Source organism: Ananas comosus, linkage group 7, assembly GCF_001540865.1.
Source record: "Ananas comosus cultivar F153 linkage group 7, ASM154086v1, whole genome shotgun sequence".
NCBI lineage: Eukaryota > Viridiplantae > Streptophyta > Magnoliopsida > Poales > Bromeliaceae > Ananas > Ananas comosus.
In genome coordinates this window covers 9,186,551-9,206,551 of record NC_033627.1, presented here as the reverse complement: position 1 = coordinate 9,206,551, position 20,001 = coordinate 9,186,551, and the positions used below count along the sequence as shown (strand labels likewise).

The 20,001-nt window shown below is 37.7% G+C and overlaps 1 protein-coding gene across 2 annotated transcripts; it reads left to right on the top strand.

Moving 5' to 3' along the window:
- Window positions 1-19,468, top strand: LOC109712302 (AT-hook motif nuclear-localized protein 1-like). Of its 2 annotated transcripts, XM_020235792.1 has the most exons (6): window positions 1-1,281; window positions 2,250-2,317; window positions 11,907-12,038; window positions 18,028-18,189; window positions 18,699-19,005; window positions 19,337-19,468. In XM_020235792.1, the coding sequence occupies exons 1-5, from the start codon at window positions 1,080-1,082 to the stop codon at window positions 18,963-18,965; spliced, it is 831 nt and encodes a 276-aa protein (XP_020091381.1). In that variant the 5' UTR covers window positions 1-1,079; the 3' UTR covers window positions 18,966-19,005; window positions 19,337-19,468. The 2 variants fall into 2 exon arrangements, with proteins under 2 accessions (XP_020091381.1, XP_020091380.1); XM_020235791.1 differs by having other exon boundaries at window positions 2-1,281; window positions 18,699-19,468.

Genomic DNA, 20,001 nt, shown 5'->3' with positions numbered 1-20,001 from the left:
GGAAGATTAGTACCGCCAGTGGCATCTCAGTAATTACGGGCCAAATGCAGGGGCGTTTACAGTTCTTCGCTTGTTTAAGCTTTTCGTTCGGGAAAAAGGACGGGGAGCAGGTTAGTGGCGGGCGGACGGCCGGTCCCCGTCGGTCTCTCCGCAGCTTAATTTGCTCGGAGAAGAAAATTTAAACGATATATAAATCGAGAAATTAATTAATTAAACAGCAAAAAAAAGTCATACTTTTCTTTTTCCATTTATAGCCCTTTTTCTCCGTTAATTAACTGTTCCGTAATGGACGGGGCAAATTTTAATTCCGACCCCTAATCGCATATTTCGGTTTTCGTAGCCCGTCCGATTAAAATATTTCCATGTAAATTAAATATCACTTAATTTCTCATTTCTTTATTACTTTCTTTTCTCTCTCTCTCTCTCTTTTTTTATTTTCTTTTTCTTTAATTAATAATATAATTTTCTAGAAATCTTTCTCTCCTTTAAATTTTTTTTTTCCTTCTTCGTCCTCCCCGTCTCCGGAGACCGCCGAGCGAGGAAATCGCGGGAGCGGTTTTACGACGAAGCGAGCCGGTTTTCTGACCCGGTAGGCGGTAGCGGAGGACCGCACCCGGTTCGGTTCGGTTCGGGCAAGCTTTTTTTTTTTTTTTTTTTTTTTTTGGAGTCTGTCCCGGGAATTTTGGTGGGCGAGAATGGAGGTACTCTACTGTTGCTTCTCCGTGGTTCCAATGGCGAGAGCTGGAGGAAACTCTAGTAGTAGGAGCTCGAATTTAGGACGGTGGGATTTGCTGGTTGTGTCGCTGAAAGCTGATCCTAAGCGTCCGTCCTTTGGGTGCTGCAGTGCGTCTGCTGTTCTATGAATGGAAGGAAGGGAAGAGGGACGGCTGCCGCGGCGGCGGTGACTGCGGCGGAGGAGGCCGCCGGGCGCTCCCAGCCGCCGGCCTCTGCGGCGGCGGGGCCCGAAGGCCGACAACCCTACCCAGGGCGCGCCCGGGACGCCGCCGCCGGCAGCTCCTCCGGAGGGGACGGCGCCGCCGTCTACGACAGCTGCGGCGGCGTCTTCGGTCCCGCCGGGGATGAAGAAGAAGCGGGGAAGGCCGAGGAAGTACGGGCCGGACGGGAGCTTGGTCCGGCCGCTGAACCCGATGCCGATCTCGGCTTCTGTGCCCGGAGAGTACACGCCGGCGGCGGCGGTTGGGGCGGCGATGAAGCGGGGTAGAGGGCGGCCAGGGGTCCTCGTGAGCAAGCAGCAGTACGGATTCGGGTTAGATAATTTAGGTATCTCGACCAAAACACCCATCTTTCCCTCTTTCTTTCCCCCTCTTTTTTTTTTTTTTGAGCTTTTATTGCTTGGTTGTTATTTTCTCATGTTTGTTCTCTAGTAGGTCTTTTTTGCTTGCTGTTACGCCTGATGGTTGAGTAAAGTTTTATTTGAGATAAATGTTATTTGCTGCTTCAAATTAGAGTTTTCTAGTGATAAAAACTTTAAAATTTGAATTTCTGTGCTGATAACTCAAGTGGGGTTCTTTGTTCCACTGAAAATTAAGCCTGTGAATCCCATATGGCTTCTCTGTCCCCCTCAATGTGAGTCTGTTCCACTTGGTTTACATGAGTTGGTAGCTTTCAACCTAGAGAGTGGGAATAAGTTTCTGTGGGGGCCAAAGATGACGTACCTCCAGATCTGCCAAGGAATAGGTCTAGTTTCTTGTAAAGAATGCAAGTTCTGTGGGGTTGATTCGGAATTGGGGACCTGGATAATATGATATGCCCTTTTTACCCAAGATTTGGAATTTCTGATGCTTTGAACTAGTTTTTGGACAGTGCTGGAAGTTAAGTTGATCTGTGGTCCGATTATTCTGCAGACTGTTGGTGTGTTTTGTGTGGCCAGATGAGGATCCTAGGACAAGAAGCCTGTCTATAGGTGCTGGAACCTGATTCTGATTTGGACTATCTGTTAACGACCATATACGGGAAGGGTTACTGAAACGTTCCCTATGCTTTCTTGACAGCATTAGAACCCCCATGTCAAATGAAGTCTTAAGTGGAGTTTTTCAAAAGAAACTTATTATCGATTGTGGATAGTCAATTTAAAATTGTGCTCCGAAATTTCAAAAATTTGCTTGTCTGCCATTTTTTCCTTGTAGATTGTTTGGCTTTTCTAATTTTCAATTGGCGAGGAGGTTAAGACGTTGTGGTTTACTTCAGATGCATCAAAAATGAGTTTTTCTCCCCCTTTTTTAAACCAGGAGAAATGGTTGCATGCTCTGCCGGTGCAAACTTCACTCCCCATATTATCACTGTTGCTGCTGGTGAGGTATAGTTTTCTTGAACCTAATTTCGTATCTATCTTGTAGGTTTCTGAATTTCCTGATAATTATTTACTAAGAACCTATAATTTCATGAATGTCTTTAGAAATTTCTGTAGATGTCAGCTTATTAGTGGACTGGGTTTGGATTGGATCATCCCAAGATATTTGCTACAAAAAATATAAAGATGACTGAGTTTAGCAAAATTCAGACGTTTCATTTAGAATTTTGAGCTTTATAAATATATCTAACAAAAGGATAAAGGAATAACAAAATTTAAACAAAAGCATTCTTATTCTATTAGAATTTAAAACAAAAGTCTCTGGTAACTAGTGACCTATTGGCAAAGGTCTTAAACACACATCAAAGACACCCAAAGGCGTGATCATAGAGCAAAATCACCTCAAAGTGTGTCCAAATAGCACCCGCAGGTGCATTATAAAATTGCATTTAGTGGTGCATCACAAAATCGAAGCCAACTTTTATAACAAAGTTTATGTTGACATGGCCAACAATATTCATAGCAATATATCAAGAAACATCACGTTTTGAGATTATTTACCCAATCAATTAAAAGAGAATAATTATCGAATACTAAATTTTTTACCAAATAAGCACAAAATTAAAAGTACACATTTTCAGAAATTGCATAGCAATTAGGTTCAAAGCCTTTTTGAAATCTCTCGACAATTTGTAATTCATATAAGCACACTCAACCCTTTTTTCTTTTTTGTTTTTTTAAATCTAAACAAAAGGGAGTTTTGTTTTCATAACATATTACTAAATTTTTTTACTAAAATAAACTAATAGGCATTAGGTCACTTATCTCCAATTAATCCGAGTATTGATCGATGAAACTTCGGGTATCAAACAAATCAACGGAACCTAATATAAGAACCAAAATATCATTACAAAAGCAAAACACGAAAATAACCAAAGCTTACTAGATTCCGATTGAGTTTCTAATAGACATCCAATACATCTAACATAGCACTTAGTTCATAAGATATAAACTAACTCCCAATATTATAATTTGGATATGCTCAAAGAGGATACTAGCACAAATCTAAGTTTCTAAAAGGCCAATCTCATATAGGAAAAAGATTTCGAACATGATAAGTTGAGGAATAACAACTATCAATTAAAAGGAAGAATTTGATGGGCTATGCTGTTCGAAAGATAGCGCAACATGAATAGAATCAAATTTTCAAAGAAAAATTTTAATAAAGGCTTAAATGTTCAAAAGGATAAATTTTTAAATAGGAGCACATATATTTGCTAATTGTAATCCAAATAGGCCAAATTCAGAAGCAAGATTTATATCTACATTCTCTTAGACATTAAGTCGAACACTTGGTAGGCGTTTCAAATAACATATAGAATATAGGAAATCTATACACTGGGATCTAATAGAAGTACAAAGATTCAAACAAATTTCAAAATTTTATTGATTCAAGATCAACATTCAATGTAAATTTCAGATTCCAAAAAAACAGTTTTTATATCGAAAATCTATCAAAGTAAGGGTTCTTTTCAATAATTCAAAAAAAAGGTAAAGAGAACAAATAGAAAATCTTTTCGATGGTGGAAACGATGATGAACGAGATGACTTTGATGAAGAAACGAATGACAGTAACGAACGAAATGATGTCGACGAAAATCAAGGAATGTGCCAAAGGCGGCGGCGTCGAAAGACGAGGGTTGAGGATCGCGTGTGTGAGAGAGAGCAAGAGAGAGAGTCGGTTGGGGGCTGACATACAAGACAGAAAAGAAAGGGATTTGGGGGATTTAATTAGGGTTGCACAATTGCACCTAGACCCCTAAACTTTTTAAGTTAAGCAAAATAGTCCCTCTCTATCAAAAATAAATAATTAAGTTAAATTAAAACAAAATAAAATAATGGGGTGTTATAGTTGTATCCTCTCCCACTATGATACATTGATACTTCATGCTACCTACTATTAGGGATAAAAACAGATCGAATATATATTTGAAAAATAATATATGCTAACATGTATATATATTTGGATGCATATTATTTTTTTTTTTGCCCGAACATATATTTGGATGCAGATGTGTCAGATCCTAAATTTTCGTTACGGTATCCGCTAAAAACAGATTCGGATACGATAAGATATTTCTTCGGATTTGAATATGGATCGAATTTGTATTCGGATGATAATATATACTAATATGTGTATATGCAAGGATTTAAGTGTCGTGCCACGGGGCCCTGCAAAAAACTTATTGGCATGGTATGGCACGGTGTGTGCTGGACCATGCCGATGTCTACCGGTCACAAAAAATATATGTGTGCCAATACATAATTGCATGAAATATTTACTTTCTTTAGCAACAAAATATTCTAATTACTTATTATGTGTCTTTATCAAGTCTTTTGATCTTTATTGAAAAAGTCACTTACTAATTTAAGGAAAAGAGTGTCTTGAGCTGTGTCATTGGCACAGAGGTTGTATCGCGTTGATATTTTGTTGGCATAATACGGCACGTTAGGTACGGCCTGTGCTTATGGGTACTTAAATCCTTGTGTATATGAATAGAATGAGAAACAATGCAACTGAAGTTTCATATTCGTGTTCAAATTTTTGTATGCCTATGTTTTATTGAATAAAACGTAAGATTAACAAACATAAATGCAATTTTAACTCACGATAAATATTAACATCCTTATTATCTCTCCGCAAAAATCAATCGAACCAAACCTTTTCCACAAAATAGCAATTAAGCCACTCTTATCTCCCCAAAAAAAGGAATTAAGCCCCCCCCATCTCCCCACACATATTGGGAATCAAGCAATCTTGAACTATTATTTATCAAATAAAAAAAAAAGGGAATTTGATTTGATTTGATAATGATATGCCTATACCTTATTCAAACTTTACATGTCTATTCCTTTCTTTGATTCAATAAATAAAAGTTCTAGATTGCTTGATTGTTAATATGTGTGGGGAGATAAGGGAGGCCTTAAATTCTAAACTCAAGTTTATGGTCGAAAATTAAACTTAAGTTCAAAGTCACACAATTACAATTCAAGCTCAAGTCCAAAGTCAAAATTAAAACTAAATCTATATTCAATTATCAAACTTTTGTTAAAAGTAAATTTTCTAAAAAGTTAAAATTTAAATTTTAAATCCATATTTCAAATTCAAATTTAAAATTTTAATTTAATCTAAATTTAAATTTGAATATATATTCAAATTTAAATGATTGTTATTTAATTTAAAAGATAATTCAGTCGTTCGAGAAATTAAACCCCGCACCTCTCGCATGTGAGAAATCCCTCTAACATCTCAACTACACCACCCTTTTATTTATCCTCCCACAATATATGAATTAATAATATATATATGTATTAATTTTTGAATATTTGGATCTATTCAATTTTTTTGGATATCTGAGCAAGTTCGCACTCGGTCTTGATATTTCTTATTCGGATACGAATGAGATCGAATACGAGCACGGATACCCCATATCTGCCATGTATGTATTAAATACGTATCGGATATCGATACTCACGTGATACATGCCAAATACATTTTAGATACTTCACAAGGGTATCCAATATATTTGAAAATTTTGAAAAAAGTGGCTACTTGACGGATACCTAAGATAGATCTTATCCATTTGACTTTGATCTAATAGTTCAAACTTTACATATAAATGACCTTTTTATAATTGAGTTCGGCTTTATATTTAGGTTAAGCTAAAAACCAATTTTATATATATATATATATATAGAGTCCAGCTATGGTACTTTTAAAAGCACCAAGCACATGGTGCTTGTAGATTTTTAGCCATTAGATCTGCACCGTTGACCATTTACACCCGTTAGATTATACTATTCAACCAACCACCCACTCAATCTTAGGGGGCCCACATCATCCTAATCACACAATTCTTAATCCAAAGGCTAAAAATTTACAAGCACCTATGTCATGCTACTTTTAAAAGCATAGGAGCAAAATTCTATATATATATATATATATATATATATAGAGAGAGAGAGAGAGAGAGAGAGAGAGAGACTGGTATACTATTGGTAGTACGGAGGCCTCCGTGCTACCAAGTTGTTTTCAATGATGCGGCTTCCAAATCAATGATCGGCTCTGTTAGACTTGATCCACACTATTAAAAGTATTTGGAAACTAAATTTCATAATTTTTCGACATCATTTGGCTAGTGATCAAAAGTGATAATTTTAATGGTAGATGTGACGCGTTTGTGAATTTAACAGTATAAAACAATCCAAATTTGATGAAATTTTTATAGAAAATTCTTTTCACTATTTAGAGTAAGATCAATTCCTCTGATCTTAAATTCAAGTCGTTTATCATCATTTTTTATGAAATTTTTATTTTCAGCCGTTCATTTTTAGATTACTCGTTTGATAGGTAAATGATGTCGAAAAATTATGAAATTTAGTTTCCAAATACTTTCAATGGTATAGATCAAGTTCAACGGAGCCGATCGTCAATTTAGAAGCTATATCATTGAAAATAACTTGGTAGCACGGAGGGCTCTGTGCTACCGATAGTATACCAGCCTAGCTCTATATATATATATATATATATATGTATGAAATATATGTATTCGAGCTGTTATTGAGCCGAACACGAGTAAGCTGACCTCAGCTTGTGTTAAACGAGCTGAAAAATTCAGGTCGTGTTCGGCTCGTTTATTAAACGAGCGATTCGATCTCGAGCTCATTTCAAGCCAAACACGAGCTAGCTCGCGAACAGTGAGTTGGATTGCCACCCCTACTTTGTGTAACAACCTAGTCTGCTAGCACTATTAACCGTTGGGCCCAAACCACTAGCATAAAATGTTTAAACCTAGTTATTACACCACCAGCCCAAAATGTTTAAGCCTAGTCATTATTATTAGGGATGGTCCCTTATCTTTTCTGTTGGAAATAATAGGGCAGCGGAAACTTACAAACCGGATAGCCAACGTATTCGGGAACGGAATCGGATCGGATTGCTTGTTTTACAAGCCTTCTTGGATCGTCCTTGTCTCGATGCTTCTTGATCTCCCACGTTTCTCGCCTTCTCCCACGCGCACGCCTTACGTCACGGATCGAGTGCGTTGGATATGCATCGTATACGAATAAGATGTGACGGATGCCAATCGAAGAGGGCTACCAGAGTCTTCTTCTATGTCCACACTCCAAAACCCCGAGAACGTAGGTGGAAATCCCAGAGAGGAAGAAGAGAGAAGAAGGAAGATTTTTCGTGGATTATCAAATTAGATCGTATTCGATCGTCTCTTGACGGGAGAGATAAGGGGACGTATTTATAGAATAACAGAACCCCTAAAATATCCTGAATCTCACAAAGAGATTAGGATCAGGATTAGGATTAGGATATCCATGATAGATATCCACTAGAAGATACGTTTCTTAACTAATAAGAAACATATAATTTATTATTATCCTTAACTTATTAGGATAAATCTCAATACACATCTTAAGTGGATCGGATTAAATTAAGACCCGCCAATCTGGACACACCACATGGTAACAATCTCCTACTTGGCTACATTGATCAATTCTCTCTCACTCATTCTACTCTTCATACGGATAATGGAGCGTGCGACCTGACGAAAGAAACACATGCAGGAGTGCTATATTAAGTCACCATCCAACTAACATAGCACATCACTGACTTAATTTGTCTATGCTCTAGATGTTTCAACACACACCGGATCAAGCATCACAAAGTCCCTCTCCTGTAATGACAGGGCTCGACCCTACAGTTATTTCTCGTACTCATGATTGTCTCAAGTAACACAACCGAGATAACCGCCTGGGCAATGAGTCACAAGACTTACGTGGTGTGTTATCAAAACATCTTCCTCAGCCTCTCACGTTAATCTGTATCGGTCCAAGCACTTTACTAGACGTGCTCCGCGAGATCGTATTTTCTCATGACCCTGAGATACGCTAAGTTAGTTACTTTGGACCTCCACTTCATAACGTAGCTCTAAGTCGAGGGCATAAAAGGGTTAGTGCTCACACAGTGACATGGAGGGAAGAACTTATGTCACTCTACTAACTGGTCGACAAGCACATACAGTATGATATGCATGCTATGGCGGAGCTCCTACTCAATGGGTCATATTACGCTCTGAAAAAAAAAAAAAAACGCCATACGAACCTTGGTCTAGGTACCACTAAGGTATCTAACCGCCACAACTCAAGTCATCTCTCTAACCTGAGCACTTAGGTTCGGCTACTATACAGGCTCGATATGAAATTTCACAGAAAATTTTCATATCCAACTTTTTAGAGTCCCATCTTAAATGAATTAAGACGACTTTAAATTATATCAACACTTCATTCATAACATATATGAACAAAGTAATCATATTACAACTACTCAAGTTTAATATGATTATCTAGTCTCATCCTGCTCACCACTTAGGTACCAGGGCGATCACCCGTGTGAGTGAGCTGATCTGAGACTGGTGACTTATCGTACATGTGCCTACTGGTATCAATTATGCAATCACATCAAAAGGAGAAAAAAAATGTTCATTAATAAAGCGTAAGATACAAAATAATGTCCATATATCAAAACCTACGAAGACCCAAACTCCTAACGTGGGTCGGGAATATATCCCTGGCTATCAGCTTGGTCAATAGATCAGCCACCATCCTAGTGGTGGAGATATGTCTAAGAACGACCTCGCCTAGCTTAATCATTTCTCGAATGTAGTGAAAGCGCGCGTCAATATGCTCGGTCATGCCACGATACTCGGAGTCTTTCACACACTCCATGGCAGCCATACTGTCAGAGAACATTTCAACAGGCTTATCAGCTCGAGTCACAAAGTCGAGGTGCTGGAGAACTCTCCTCAGCCCAAACAGCCTCCTAAACGGCTGCTGAACAAGCAACATACTCCGCTTCCATAGTAGACAAGGCAACGCAGCCCTGCTACTTATAGCATCAAGAAATTTTTCCGCCTCTAAGCACAGAGCCTGAGGTGGACCTGCTTTCATTTCTATAACTAGCATCATTATATCATTTCAATCTCAAGTCCCCAGCTTGGAAGCAGAGAACGAGATCACTGGTTCCTTTTAAATATCGAAGGATTCTCTTGACCGCTTGCCAATGAATGGGTCCCAGGTTGCTCTGGTAACGACCTACCAAACCAACAGCGAAGCAAATGTCAGGTCGATTACACGTCATAGCGTATATCAAGCTGCCAATTGCACTCGCATAAGGAACCCTACTGATTTGCTCATTTTCTTTATCCGTTTTAGGGCACTGATCAAGACTCAAGAGTGTGATTTTTCTCGACCGGAGTGTTAACGGGTTTACAATTATACATCCTAAAGCGCTCTAGAATTTTTTTAATATAAGTTTCTTGAGACAAACCAAGAAGCTTTCTAGAGCGATCACGGATGACCTTCACTCTGAGCACATAGCTCGCCTCACCTATGTCTTTCATTTCAAAATTGAGAGACAATCACTCCTTAGTGGTATTGATTAACTCCATGTCATTTCCAGCCAATAGTATATCGTCGACGCATAGAGAGAGACGAAATCCCATTCTCTGTCTTCTTGACATATACACAGTGGTCCTCCTCTATCATGGCTTCATGAAACCTGAAATACTACTGTCTCGGCGACTGCTTGAGACCATAGATGGATCTTTTAAGACGACAAATTTTGTCTTCTTAACCTTTGAGTACAAAACCTCAGGTTGATCCATATAGATCTCCGCTAATTCTCCATTGAGAAAAGCTGTCTTGACATCCATTTGGAACAATTCCAAATCTAGGTGTGCCACTAAGGCTCGAATTAAACGAATAGAGGCAAATCACACAGCGGGAGCAAATATCTCGTTGTAATCTACCCCTTGTCCCTGAGTGTAGCCCTTGGCCACGAGCCGAGCCTTGTATTTATCAATTGATTCATCCGCCTTGCGCTTTATTTTTAAAACCCATTTATTTCCAATAGACTTGCACCCAGGCGGAAGGTCAACCAACTCCCATATTTGGTTCTTGCTCATGGAGTCCATCTCATCTTTCATAGCCATCCACTCACTGTAAGCTGATGTCTGTAGTGCTTCTTTATAAGAAGCAGGTTCATCATCATCGAGCGGAGTGCACATGAAAATAACTCCTGCAGATGTGGAATAATAAAGCTACAATATGGACGGAGGATTTGCCCGGCTTTCCTGCGTTGCGCCTGCAGATGTCGTCGCGCGCTTTGGGACCTCCACCGGCTGCTTGCCTCTAGGCTGAGAAGGGTTCTTGCATAATCGTTTGTTGTGCCCCTACTTTTGGCATTTCTCGTACCGCTTCTTTACCAGGCCATTAGCAGTTGAATCTCTTCTCACAATCTTCCTTCTTTCTGGTTGTATGCGCACGTTTGGCGGCCGCGGCGGCATGATGGTGCTCGGTAGAGGTGGCCAATGCTCTTTGCCTCTGGTGGGGGGGGGGGTAGTCACTGTAGGTTGCGCGATAAATCGTGGTCTTGAACCAGTCCTCGACAAATTCGTATGTATCCGGCTGCCTACTTGAGATTGCTCCCATGGCGTGATTATATGGGATGTCGTCAATGCCCCAACGCTTGCAGGAACATGTCAATTTAGAAAGATCCACAACCTTCGTACTGGTTAGAGTGATTACCTGTTAAGGAAAAACATAAGCCATAGGCATAAGTGAGACAAATAGTGCAACGAGTAGAGAAATAGTGTATAAAAATTTCGCAATAGTGCAACGTTATGTGATTTCATGCAATACGTTTCGACATTAGTGCAACTAATGGTTAAAGTAGTGCAAATAATTATTAATATGGTTTTTTCAAGTATTTGTTTTTATCTTTTTGTAAACCCGAAAGGCTATAAATAAGGGCCTAATTGGCTCATGTGAAGGCCTTCTAGTTAGATAGCAAATATACAAAGTTTTTCCATCAAGTGTTCTTTGTATGTTTCTTTTCTAATATGGTTTCAGGTATCCATCGGGGAGGCGCTATGACATTGCCTCCTCTGATGGATTAATAATTGCCATTACTAATAGCAATTAGTTAAAGACAAAAGTCATAAGGTAGTATGAATAGTCTAATATAACTAGAATCTGTTACCTAATTAATCATAAGATACTTCGCATGAAGTGCCTATGAATTATATAAATTAATGCCTGATCTCTCTTAAACTGATTTCACTGATGTCTTCTAGTAAACAATTAATTGTTGTGCTCTGTAGTTTTATAGCAGATGCTTGGCTTTCTAGTGCTCAAAACTGAAATATGAGTCACATCTTCTGAAATAAGTATTTGGTAACCATTGTAGAGTGTATCTTCAGTTTCATCTAAATATTTTGTGGCATTTAAGTTAACCCTTCCACAAGTAATCTTATACTCTTTAATGCTTTTCCTCAGGATTGACTACTGATCTTTAAGTTTATGAAAGCTTTTTGTTAAATGTAATCTTATTATATCACGATCTAATGCTAAAGAAGTTCTCTAAGATCCTACTTTCTAAGTACTTTCCATCTTGTTGCTCATGATATGTATGAAATCTTCTGATTTTCATCTATTATTGCTTATTGTTTCCTGATATGATTAGGATGTCACAATGAAGATAATATCATTCTCTCAACAAGGACTTCGAGCTATTTGTATTCTCTCTGCTAATGGTGTAATATCAAATGTGATACTTCGTCAATCTGATTCCTCTGGTGGTACATTAACTTACGAGGTTTGTGAAGGAAATTCTTTGTTTTTTGAACTTGCACTAATGCTTTATGTTATGAGAAGTTGCTAGTCTATTTGAAATTTTGTATTATCACTTAAAAATTCATTATCAATTTATTAATGCCCATAAATGAATATTTCGCTTCTGATATGTGGGGTCATTTGTCATCCTTCTGTGAAAGAACTGCATCTATAGGCGTTCTACTTTTAAAAACTTTATTAGTTGCTCGCTGAAGGAATAATTACTGTTCTAGATGTAATTTCTGCTGGCTAATTGTCTATTTTTAGATTAAGATTTCTTTATTTTGCATTATAAATGAACAATTGCATGAGTAGAGTGACTATTAACTAGATTCACCTCTAGTTAGAGAGGGAAACAGACGGTTAAGACTAGAGGTTTTATAGAGACATCAAAAGATGAGAGGATCTGTCTTTGGAAGGCCTGTGATTTTCAGTCTTATAGTTCATCAGTCTAGCGGTCCCCATCATTTATCTAGCCCTCTAATACAATTTCATATAGTCTGATCTGTCTTCTTAGCCACATGTTCAAGATGTACCATACGATGCTGTAACTTAGCAACTACTTTAGAAGCAAGCAATGAATTGTAAATTCTTGATGTGTTTCTTCCTATTTAGAATTTCATTTGTTATTATCTCTTTAAGTTACAATGAAATTAGATTACTTTAACAAACAAACAACATGGCACATAGTTCTTACAATTTATCAGTCAAACATCATATGCATCATGCAGTAGATTTTTAGCATGTACAATAGATCTTCCTGCTTAGGGATTTCTTTCTTGAATGCTTGAAGTGAATGAGGAATTTGAGACTGCTAAAATCAGATCAAAGCTTATTGTATTCTCTTTTTGTTTTACTATTTTTTATGGAATTGTCCGATTGAGAGTTTGCAGTGTCTGAAGATGGGTCTTCATAGTTCATGCCGGTTATGAATCTGACAATCTGCGGTGATTCCCAAGTTAGTTCTGCTACTAGTACAGTGTTTAGCATTGTGGACCCCCATCTCTCTATCTCACACAACATAAATATACCTTAAGGCTAGAATACTTAAAAAAAAAAATCTAAGCTAGATACTTCTTTGACACGAGAGCACTTGAACTTATGATTCATACTGTTATATGTAATCTTTTAGATTATTTGAAGTTTATAGAATCAAATGGCATGCCGTTTGTACATTGGTTCCCAACACGTCAAATTGGATACAATGAATTGTGTAAATTGATCAACCTCATAAATGCTGATGATAAGATTCCTCAATTGAGTCTTTACTCTTAATTTAGATGATTAAAACTTTTTTGGCAAAATTTAACTAATTTAGGTTGTTCTAAATTGGCAAATGGAATTTTTTTGTAACCCAAAATGGAGTTTCTGGGCGACTAACTCTATGGAGTTTTTTAATTGTAAAATTGGGCATTCAAAATTTTTATTTGTAAAATTAGGCTCAAGTGTTGAAGAAAGTATTGAATCATTCACCACTTCCTAAAAGCGGTAAATCATTTGCCGCTTTTACAAAACTTATATATTTTCGACATGCTAACTCCAAGGGATGAATCACATCAAACAGTAAAAATAATTTTAACGTTTTGCAAAAAGGGTAAGCGATTCACCGCATTTAAAAAGCAGTGAATCATTCACACTCTAAGACTGCATAAGAGTAATTTTGTAAATAAAATTTTTAAAGCACTACTTTTATAATTATAATATTTTTTAAGCCTATTAATAAAAAAAATTCTCCCAAAAATGTAGATTTTTAGTGCTTTTAAATGGGTACTTGATGAGGTCGTCTAGCTTGTATTCGATATTTTGAGTATGGATTCTCTATAACAAACAGTTTCTTTGATACTCTTGGTCCAATCTAAACAAAACTTAAGATGCTTCTGCAAGTAGTACTGAATCAATTCCATCACCTACTTTATATGACTATCGAATTTTCGACCATTTAGGGAGCTCTTTTCATTATAAACTGATAAATAAGACTATTAAATCAAATAAAAGCTCTCAGTGCTTTCCTCTCATTGAAACTTCATTGAGAGATTTGTGTGAACATGAATTTACTAAAACTTGAGGAATTTCCTCAAAACTGTCTATGCATTGTAATTTTTTGTACAGACATGAAATTACTAAAAACTCAAGGAATTTCCCAAAATCTTTGTCTATGCATTGGAATTTGAACATGCTTGAAGGAAGTTTCTCTTGGTAACTCCTGTCCTTGGCATTTACGTCTTTTGAGGAATGCGGATACATATAAGATTTAGCAATAAAAATAATATTACAGTATTGTACATAGCTTATATTTGTATTGAATTTGGTAAGCAAGAATGAAGAGATAAATGCAGAAACCGTGATTAAATATATTACAATAACTAGCAATGAAATAAGCCATGAACTAAATATTTTAGTGACTGTATGGTGAGCAATTAAATGTGCACATTGAACGGTCTCAGATGATACACAATACAAAACTTAACATTATGATGACTGTAACTTTTAGTAAATAATTTGATAGTATTATTTTCATATTATAGTAAACTGTATATGTGAGAAAAGAAAAGAAGTAAACAATTATATAAAATTCCTTTTTTGTTTTTTTTTCCCTTCAATTGAGTAATGAATGGTATTAAAAAATATTGAATCTGTAATTAGTCAGTGTTGAACACAATTTTGGCCTAAAACTTTTAGTTATTTTGGGTAGGCAAGTACTATGTAAATTGGCATCATCGACACCCATGGGGTTTGCTTATATTGAACGTCCCATGGAACCAAGGAATTCCCCCAATTATGGTTGCTTATGTGTTTGAGTTGAGCGGAACGCGTGGTGGGCATGTGTTAGTAAACTTTTTTTCCATGGACGCATGGGATGGAAAGAAACATACCTCTCCTTAGGGTGCCAAATGTGGGATGCAGAAAGTAAATATTCGGGCTGCTAAATATTTTCATAATGCAATTTGGGTTGAGCATATACGTGTTGGAGATTTGAGCAGCCTTCGATGTAGAGTTGGCGGTTGTGTGCCACACACAGGCGAAAACACACTTGGAGAGAGAGAGAGAGAGAGAGAGAGAGAGAGAGTTGCCGTTGGTTTAGAGGTGGTAGTTTGCATGCCACACACGGGGGGGTGGGTGGGTGGTGGGGTGGGGGGTGGAGGGAATTTGCTAGGTCTATCGCCACTTGATAACCCCAATCACAGAGAGAGAGAAAGAGAGAGAGAGAGGAGGGAGAGAGAGAGGGAGCTAGGTTTAATCGCGTCTTGATAAATCCCAATCAGTGTTGCTAATGTAGCCGGTACTAATAATGCACCATCATTGTGATTTGATAAACTGTAAACGTGACCTATATATAAGTACGATGCAAAAATTGACCACATGAAAGATGTGCAGTCTTCCTACCACAATGACAATGTGGCTGCTTGGTTTGTGATTTAGAACGACTTCCATATGCAATGTGAGGATTTGTCATGATCTTAAGAGCATGAATAATACAGGATGCTAGCCTGTAAATTGGGTAACATTTTAAGTGAAAGGATTTCATTGTAGTGACGTTCTTCTTTGTTAGTTGGTCACCAAGTTAGCTATCACTGTCATGTGACATAGTGCAGAATGTTGCCGTTACAGTGTCACCATCAACCGGCATGCTCATGCATGAAGTTCTCAAAGTTCTATATCGCATAAATTTATACTTATATTCCTGTATAACTTTTTCAAAAATTTTTTACTATATTTGTTTGATAGTTTCTTTTCTTGGTACCCATTTTTTTGGTCATATTGTTTCCTTAGATTGGTTCAAGACAAAGAAACACTTAGACATTCAAAGCTTACGATTGGAGTAATTTACTTTGGATAACATTATGATAGAATTCAATATTTTATTTCCTTTATTCAGAGTCATTTCCAGATCTGGTTCCTATCCTACCCAATATTTGATGGGTCTTATAAACTTTTGGACACCTTTGCAGACTTGATCGTGATATGAGCATAGATGGGTAAGATCCAGGTTCATTAACGCATTTCCCTTAGTACAGTTGGGACTGGCGTGGTGCCTAAACCCTACCCAACCACACAATGTAGCATCCTCTACCCTCTGGTTTTGGTGCAGATGCTAAGGCCCTAGTGTTCTCTGCAACTTGTTTCAAGCCAATACAACTGGCATGGTAAATATTGTTCAAAATCTCTTTGGTGGATTACCCATCAATAACCTAAGCAATAATGAAGATGACGATCACAGTGAAAAACTAGTAAAATCTTACTACGAGGTTATTGGATCATTGTCATGTCCCATAGGTTACCTACCACCAGCAGCTGTGGAAACTGATCGTCTATCTCCTTCTGCTTGGGTACTACGCATTAAAACAACCAGATATCACAAAATAGGTGGTCGGAAAAACCATTTACATTTTCCGCTATCTGAAAAATCTGTCTTCACTAGGACTTTTCAATTTTCCTAGTAAGAACAAAATGCTTTGATCTGGCTGATTCATATTAGTATATGCATATCATTATTTTTATTTTCTTTTCAAGTGTTTTTTGGGCAAACACATAGTAGGAAAAGAAAACAAAATTCTGATTTCAGAAAGCAATGAACTATTTATTGTATAGGTAGATCCAGGTTTCTGTTATCCGATGGTGGCTTAAGCTGCCAAAAGATATTTCATTGGTTTCAAATCTTTGCTGCTAAATGATCTGTTTTTACATCATACTTAATCCATAGAAACAGAGTCTAGTAAATAAATTTTTGGTTCTTCACTTAGATGTTCATTGCACTGGGTTGGGGCCTTAATAACATAAGAGCTTTTCGCAAGCTTCAATTTAGGGCTAATTTCAGAATTAGGTCTTTGGAATCTGGGTTGCTTGGTAGTTATATTCAATATCATACGCTGCAAATCTTGCAATTATGTGTCTTATAATTTAGTAGGCACATTAGTCGAATCTGTCAATTCTTGTCGGTTTGTAATCCCAATGGAGCTTGCAACTCAGGTGACATAGAAAGACCGTAGGGAAGATAAAAACATAAGTAAAATTTAGGCACAGAACTGTAATTTTTTTTTTTTGCTATAATCTGTCTTGTCTGCAGTAGATACTTTGTGGGCTTTTGAATCAGTTCCATTTGGGTTCCTGAGTAATCTGTATGGATGGATTTGATGTAACGATCCAGCCCACTAGCAACAATAACTCGTTGGGCCTAAACACAGGCCCAAAATACTTAAGCCCAGTTATTATTACTAGTATCTTAGTCTCTTATAAACCCAATGACAATCCCATTCCCATCCGATGTGGGACTATTGGGGTGTCACAGACTCCCCCCGTTAAGGACCTGACGTCCTCGTCAGTCCAATCACAAACAGCCCAAGATCACCAGGCGATGTGAGACTTGTCTCGCTAGCCTTTGTTATTCCGATCCTGACTTAGCCTGTCAATCACCGACCTTGACTTAGTCTGTCATTCCGACCCTAGCTCAGCCAAGACTCATCTCACACTTCCGGCTGGTGAACTGGCTCTGATACCAAATGTAACGACCCAGCCCACTAGCAACAATAACTCGTTGGACCCAAATACCGGCCCAAAATGATTAAGCTCAGTTATTATTATTAGTGTCTAAGTCTCTTATAAACCTAATGACTATCCCATTCCCATCCGATGTGGGACTATTGGGGTGTCACATTTGATTGTAATAGAAACTACGACCACTTGATTGAGGACTAATAATTGCAAGGTTCTGAGCTATAGGTTGTAAATTTGAACTTGACCTGAAAATTAACGGATTGATAATGTAATTTAATCTTCAGAACATTATTTAGTAGCCAGAAGTAAATTTTGAACTCATTGTGAAAGATCTGAAGCTCTATTATGGATGTTTGATGAGTATTCAAATCATTCTTCTATCAAAATCTCGTTGTTGCTTGTGTTCTGTGATGCTTACTGTCTCACTATAAAATGCAAAAAAACGACTAAGCTGTTACTTACATTCTGCTTTTATGTAGGGCCGCTTCGAGCTGCTTTCCTTATCTGGATCGTTCATGCCAACTGAAAATGGTGGAACGAGAAGTCGATCTGGCGGGATGAGTGTTTCTTTGGCCGGCCCAGACGGCCGTGTCATAGGGGGAGGAGTTGCTGGTCTTCTCGTTGCTGCCAGTCCTGTTCAGGTATTATTGTTGAGCTTTGTGTAATGCAATGTCTAATACTCTTTATATTTTCCTCCTTGTGCCATAATATACAGCCCACCAACCTCTTCCACAATTACCAATGTCTTAGTTTTCTGTATTTAATCTCTTAAATCTCCATACATTCAGCAAAAAATAATTGGTACATTCCTATCAGCAACCTTTCAACAAATTATTTGTTTCAGTGCTTTTGCTTAAATATCTCTGACAAATCACCCATGATGTTCGTAACATTGTAAAGTAGTATTCACCTTGAGAGTGCATTTTCTTATGAAAATATTTTTTGGTTAGAAATTCATCTAATTTGTTGGAGTAGTTGATTTTGCATTAGAAAAAGTTCATTACAGAAGGGCTCTTTAGTTTATCGTCAACGGTATAGAATGGCATAGATGAAAAATCTAGATTTCTTTAGAGATATATGTAGAATATGATTATTCGGGTGTATATCTGTAGATCTTTTTTTCTGTTTTAAAACATACATTGTCCAACAGGTTGTGGTGGGAAGTTTCTTGCCGAGCTACCAGTTGGAGCAGAAGATGAAGAAGCCAAGAACGGAGACTGCAGCAACCCCGACAACTGCAGCGACTATTCCTATTTCTGGTGCAGAGATGAACAATTGTGGTGGTTCTCCTCCACCGAAACTGAATGCCGCAACTCCATCCTATCGGGCAGAAACTTGGGTTTCGCCTCTAATGCAGTCGGTGCCTAATACGAGGAACTCCACGATGGATGTCAACATTTCTGTCCCGGGAGGGTGAATTTGATCCCAGATTAGTGTCTGTTCGTAACCCTTGTGAGGTATATCCAACTTACCGGAAGTAAGGAAGAAAAAAAAAAAAAAAAACTTTCACAGCACAGCTGCCTCAATCTACTAGGAATTTTTTTCCCACTTTCTCAGCATCGCTAACTCGTACAACTTGTTCTCATGCATATCAGACAACGAACTTGAATTGGTTTTCTTGAAGCCCTTCAAGTTCTGTGACTGTAGCGAGTTGTCTTGTTCTTTTATGTTTTCTACACAATTCTTATTGAATGCTGTTCAAATTCTGTCATTAGTAGCAGTGTTTCTTATTGAATAGATGCTAGATATCTTATGCTTGTAACGATAATGCTGTATTTCTATTAACAGTGAGCCTTTCTATGGCATATTGAATGGTGTGAGGCAACAGAGAGGCCATTGCTCTCTACTGCCGGGGAATCTCCCTCGCTCTCGACTTATAAATTTGCCTTTCAAGTGCCCGGGTTGCTGTGGCTTTTTCTTTGCCCTATTTGTTTTATGTTGGCCTGTTATAAAAGACCACGAACTCTTCTCCAGTAATTTCTTCGTAAGTCCTTCCTCTTGATGCCGGGTTGCTCGAAAGAGGTAAATTGCATAACTTTTCTCTCAACTTTAGGCTAGTTTCACTTGGTTCTCAAATTTTTACTTCTTACATCGCAGGACAAGTTCTCTGTTTCTGATTCATCTGTATGTTTTCATTATAATTCTTTTGCTTTCGTCTATGTATCTTATATTTTTTAATATAACTAGCAATTAACCTGTGCGATGCACAGATTTTAAATTCTTTTATTCTCTTAATTTATCTTAGATTCAGTAAGGTCGGTATATTTTCTTCTTGAATTTCTCTCTAATATTTCTTTTCTCTCTCATTCTAACCACCCATCAAATTTGATGGGTGGTTCGAAAGTTAGGAGCACAAGGACTCTTGTGCTCCTAATAACACAGTAGTCCTGCTCTCTCTCTCTCTCTCTCTCTCTCTCTCTCTCTCTCTCTCTCTCTCTCTATATATATATATA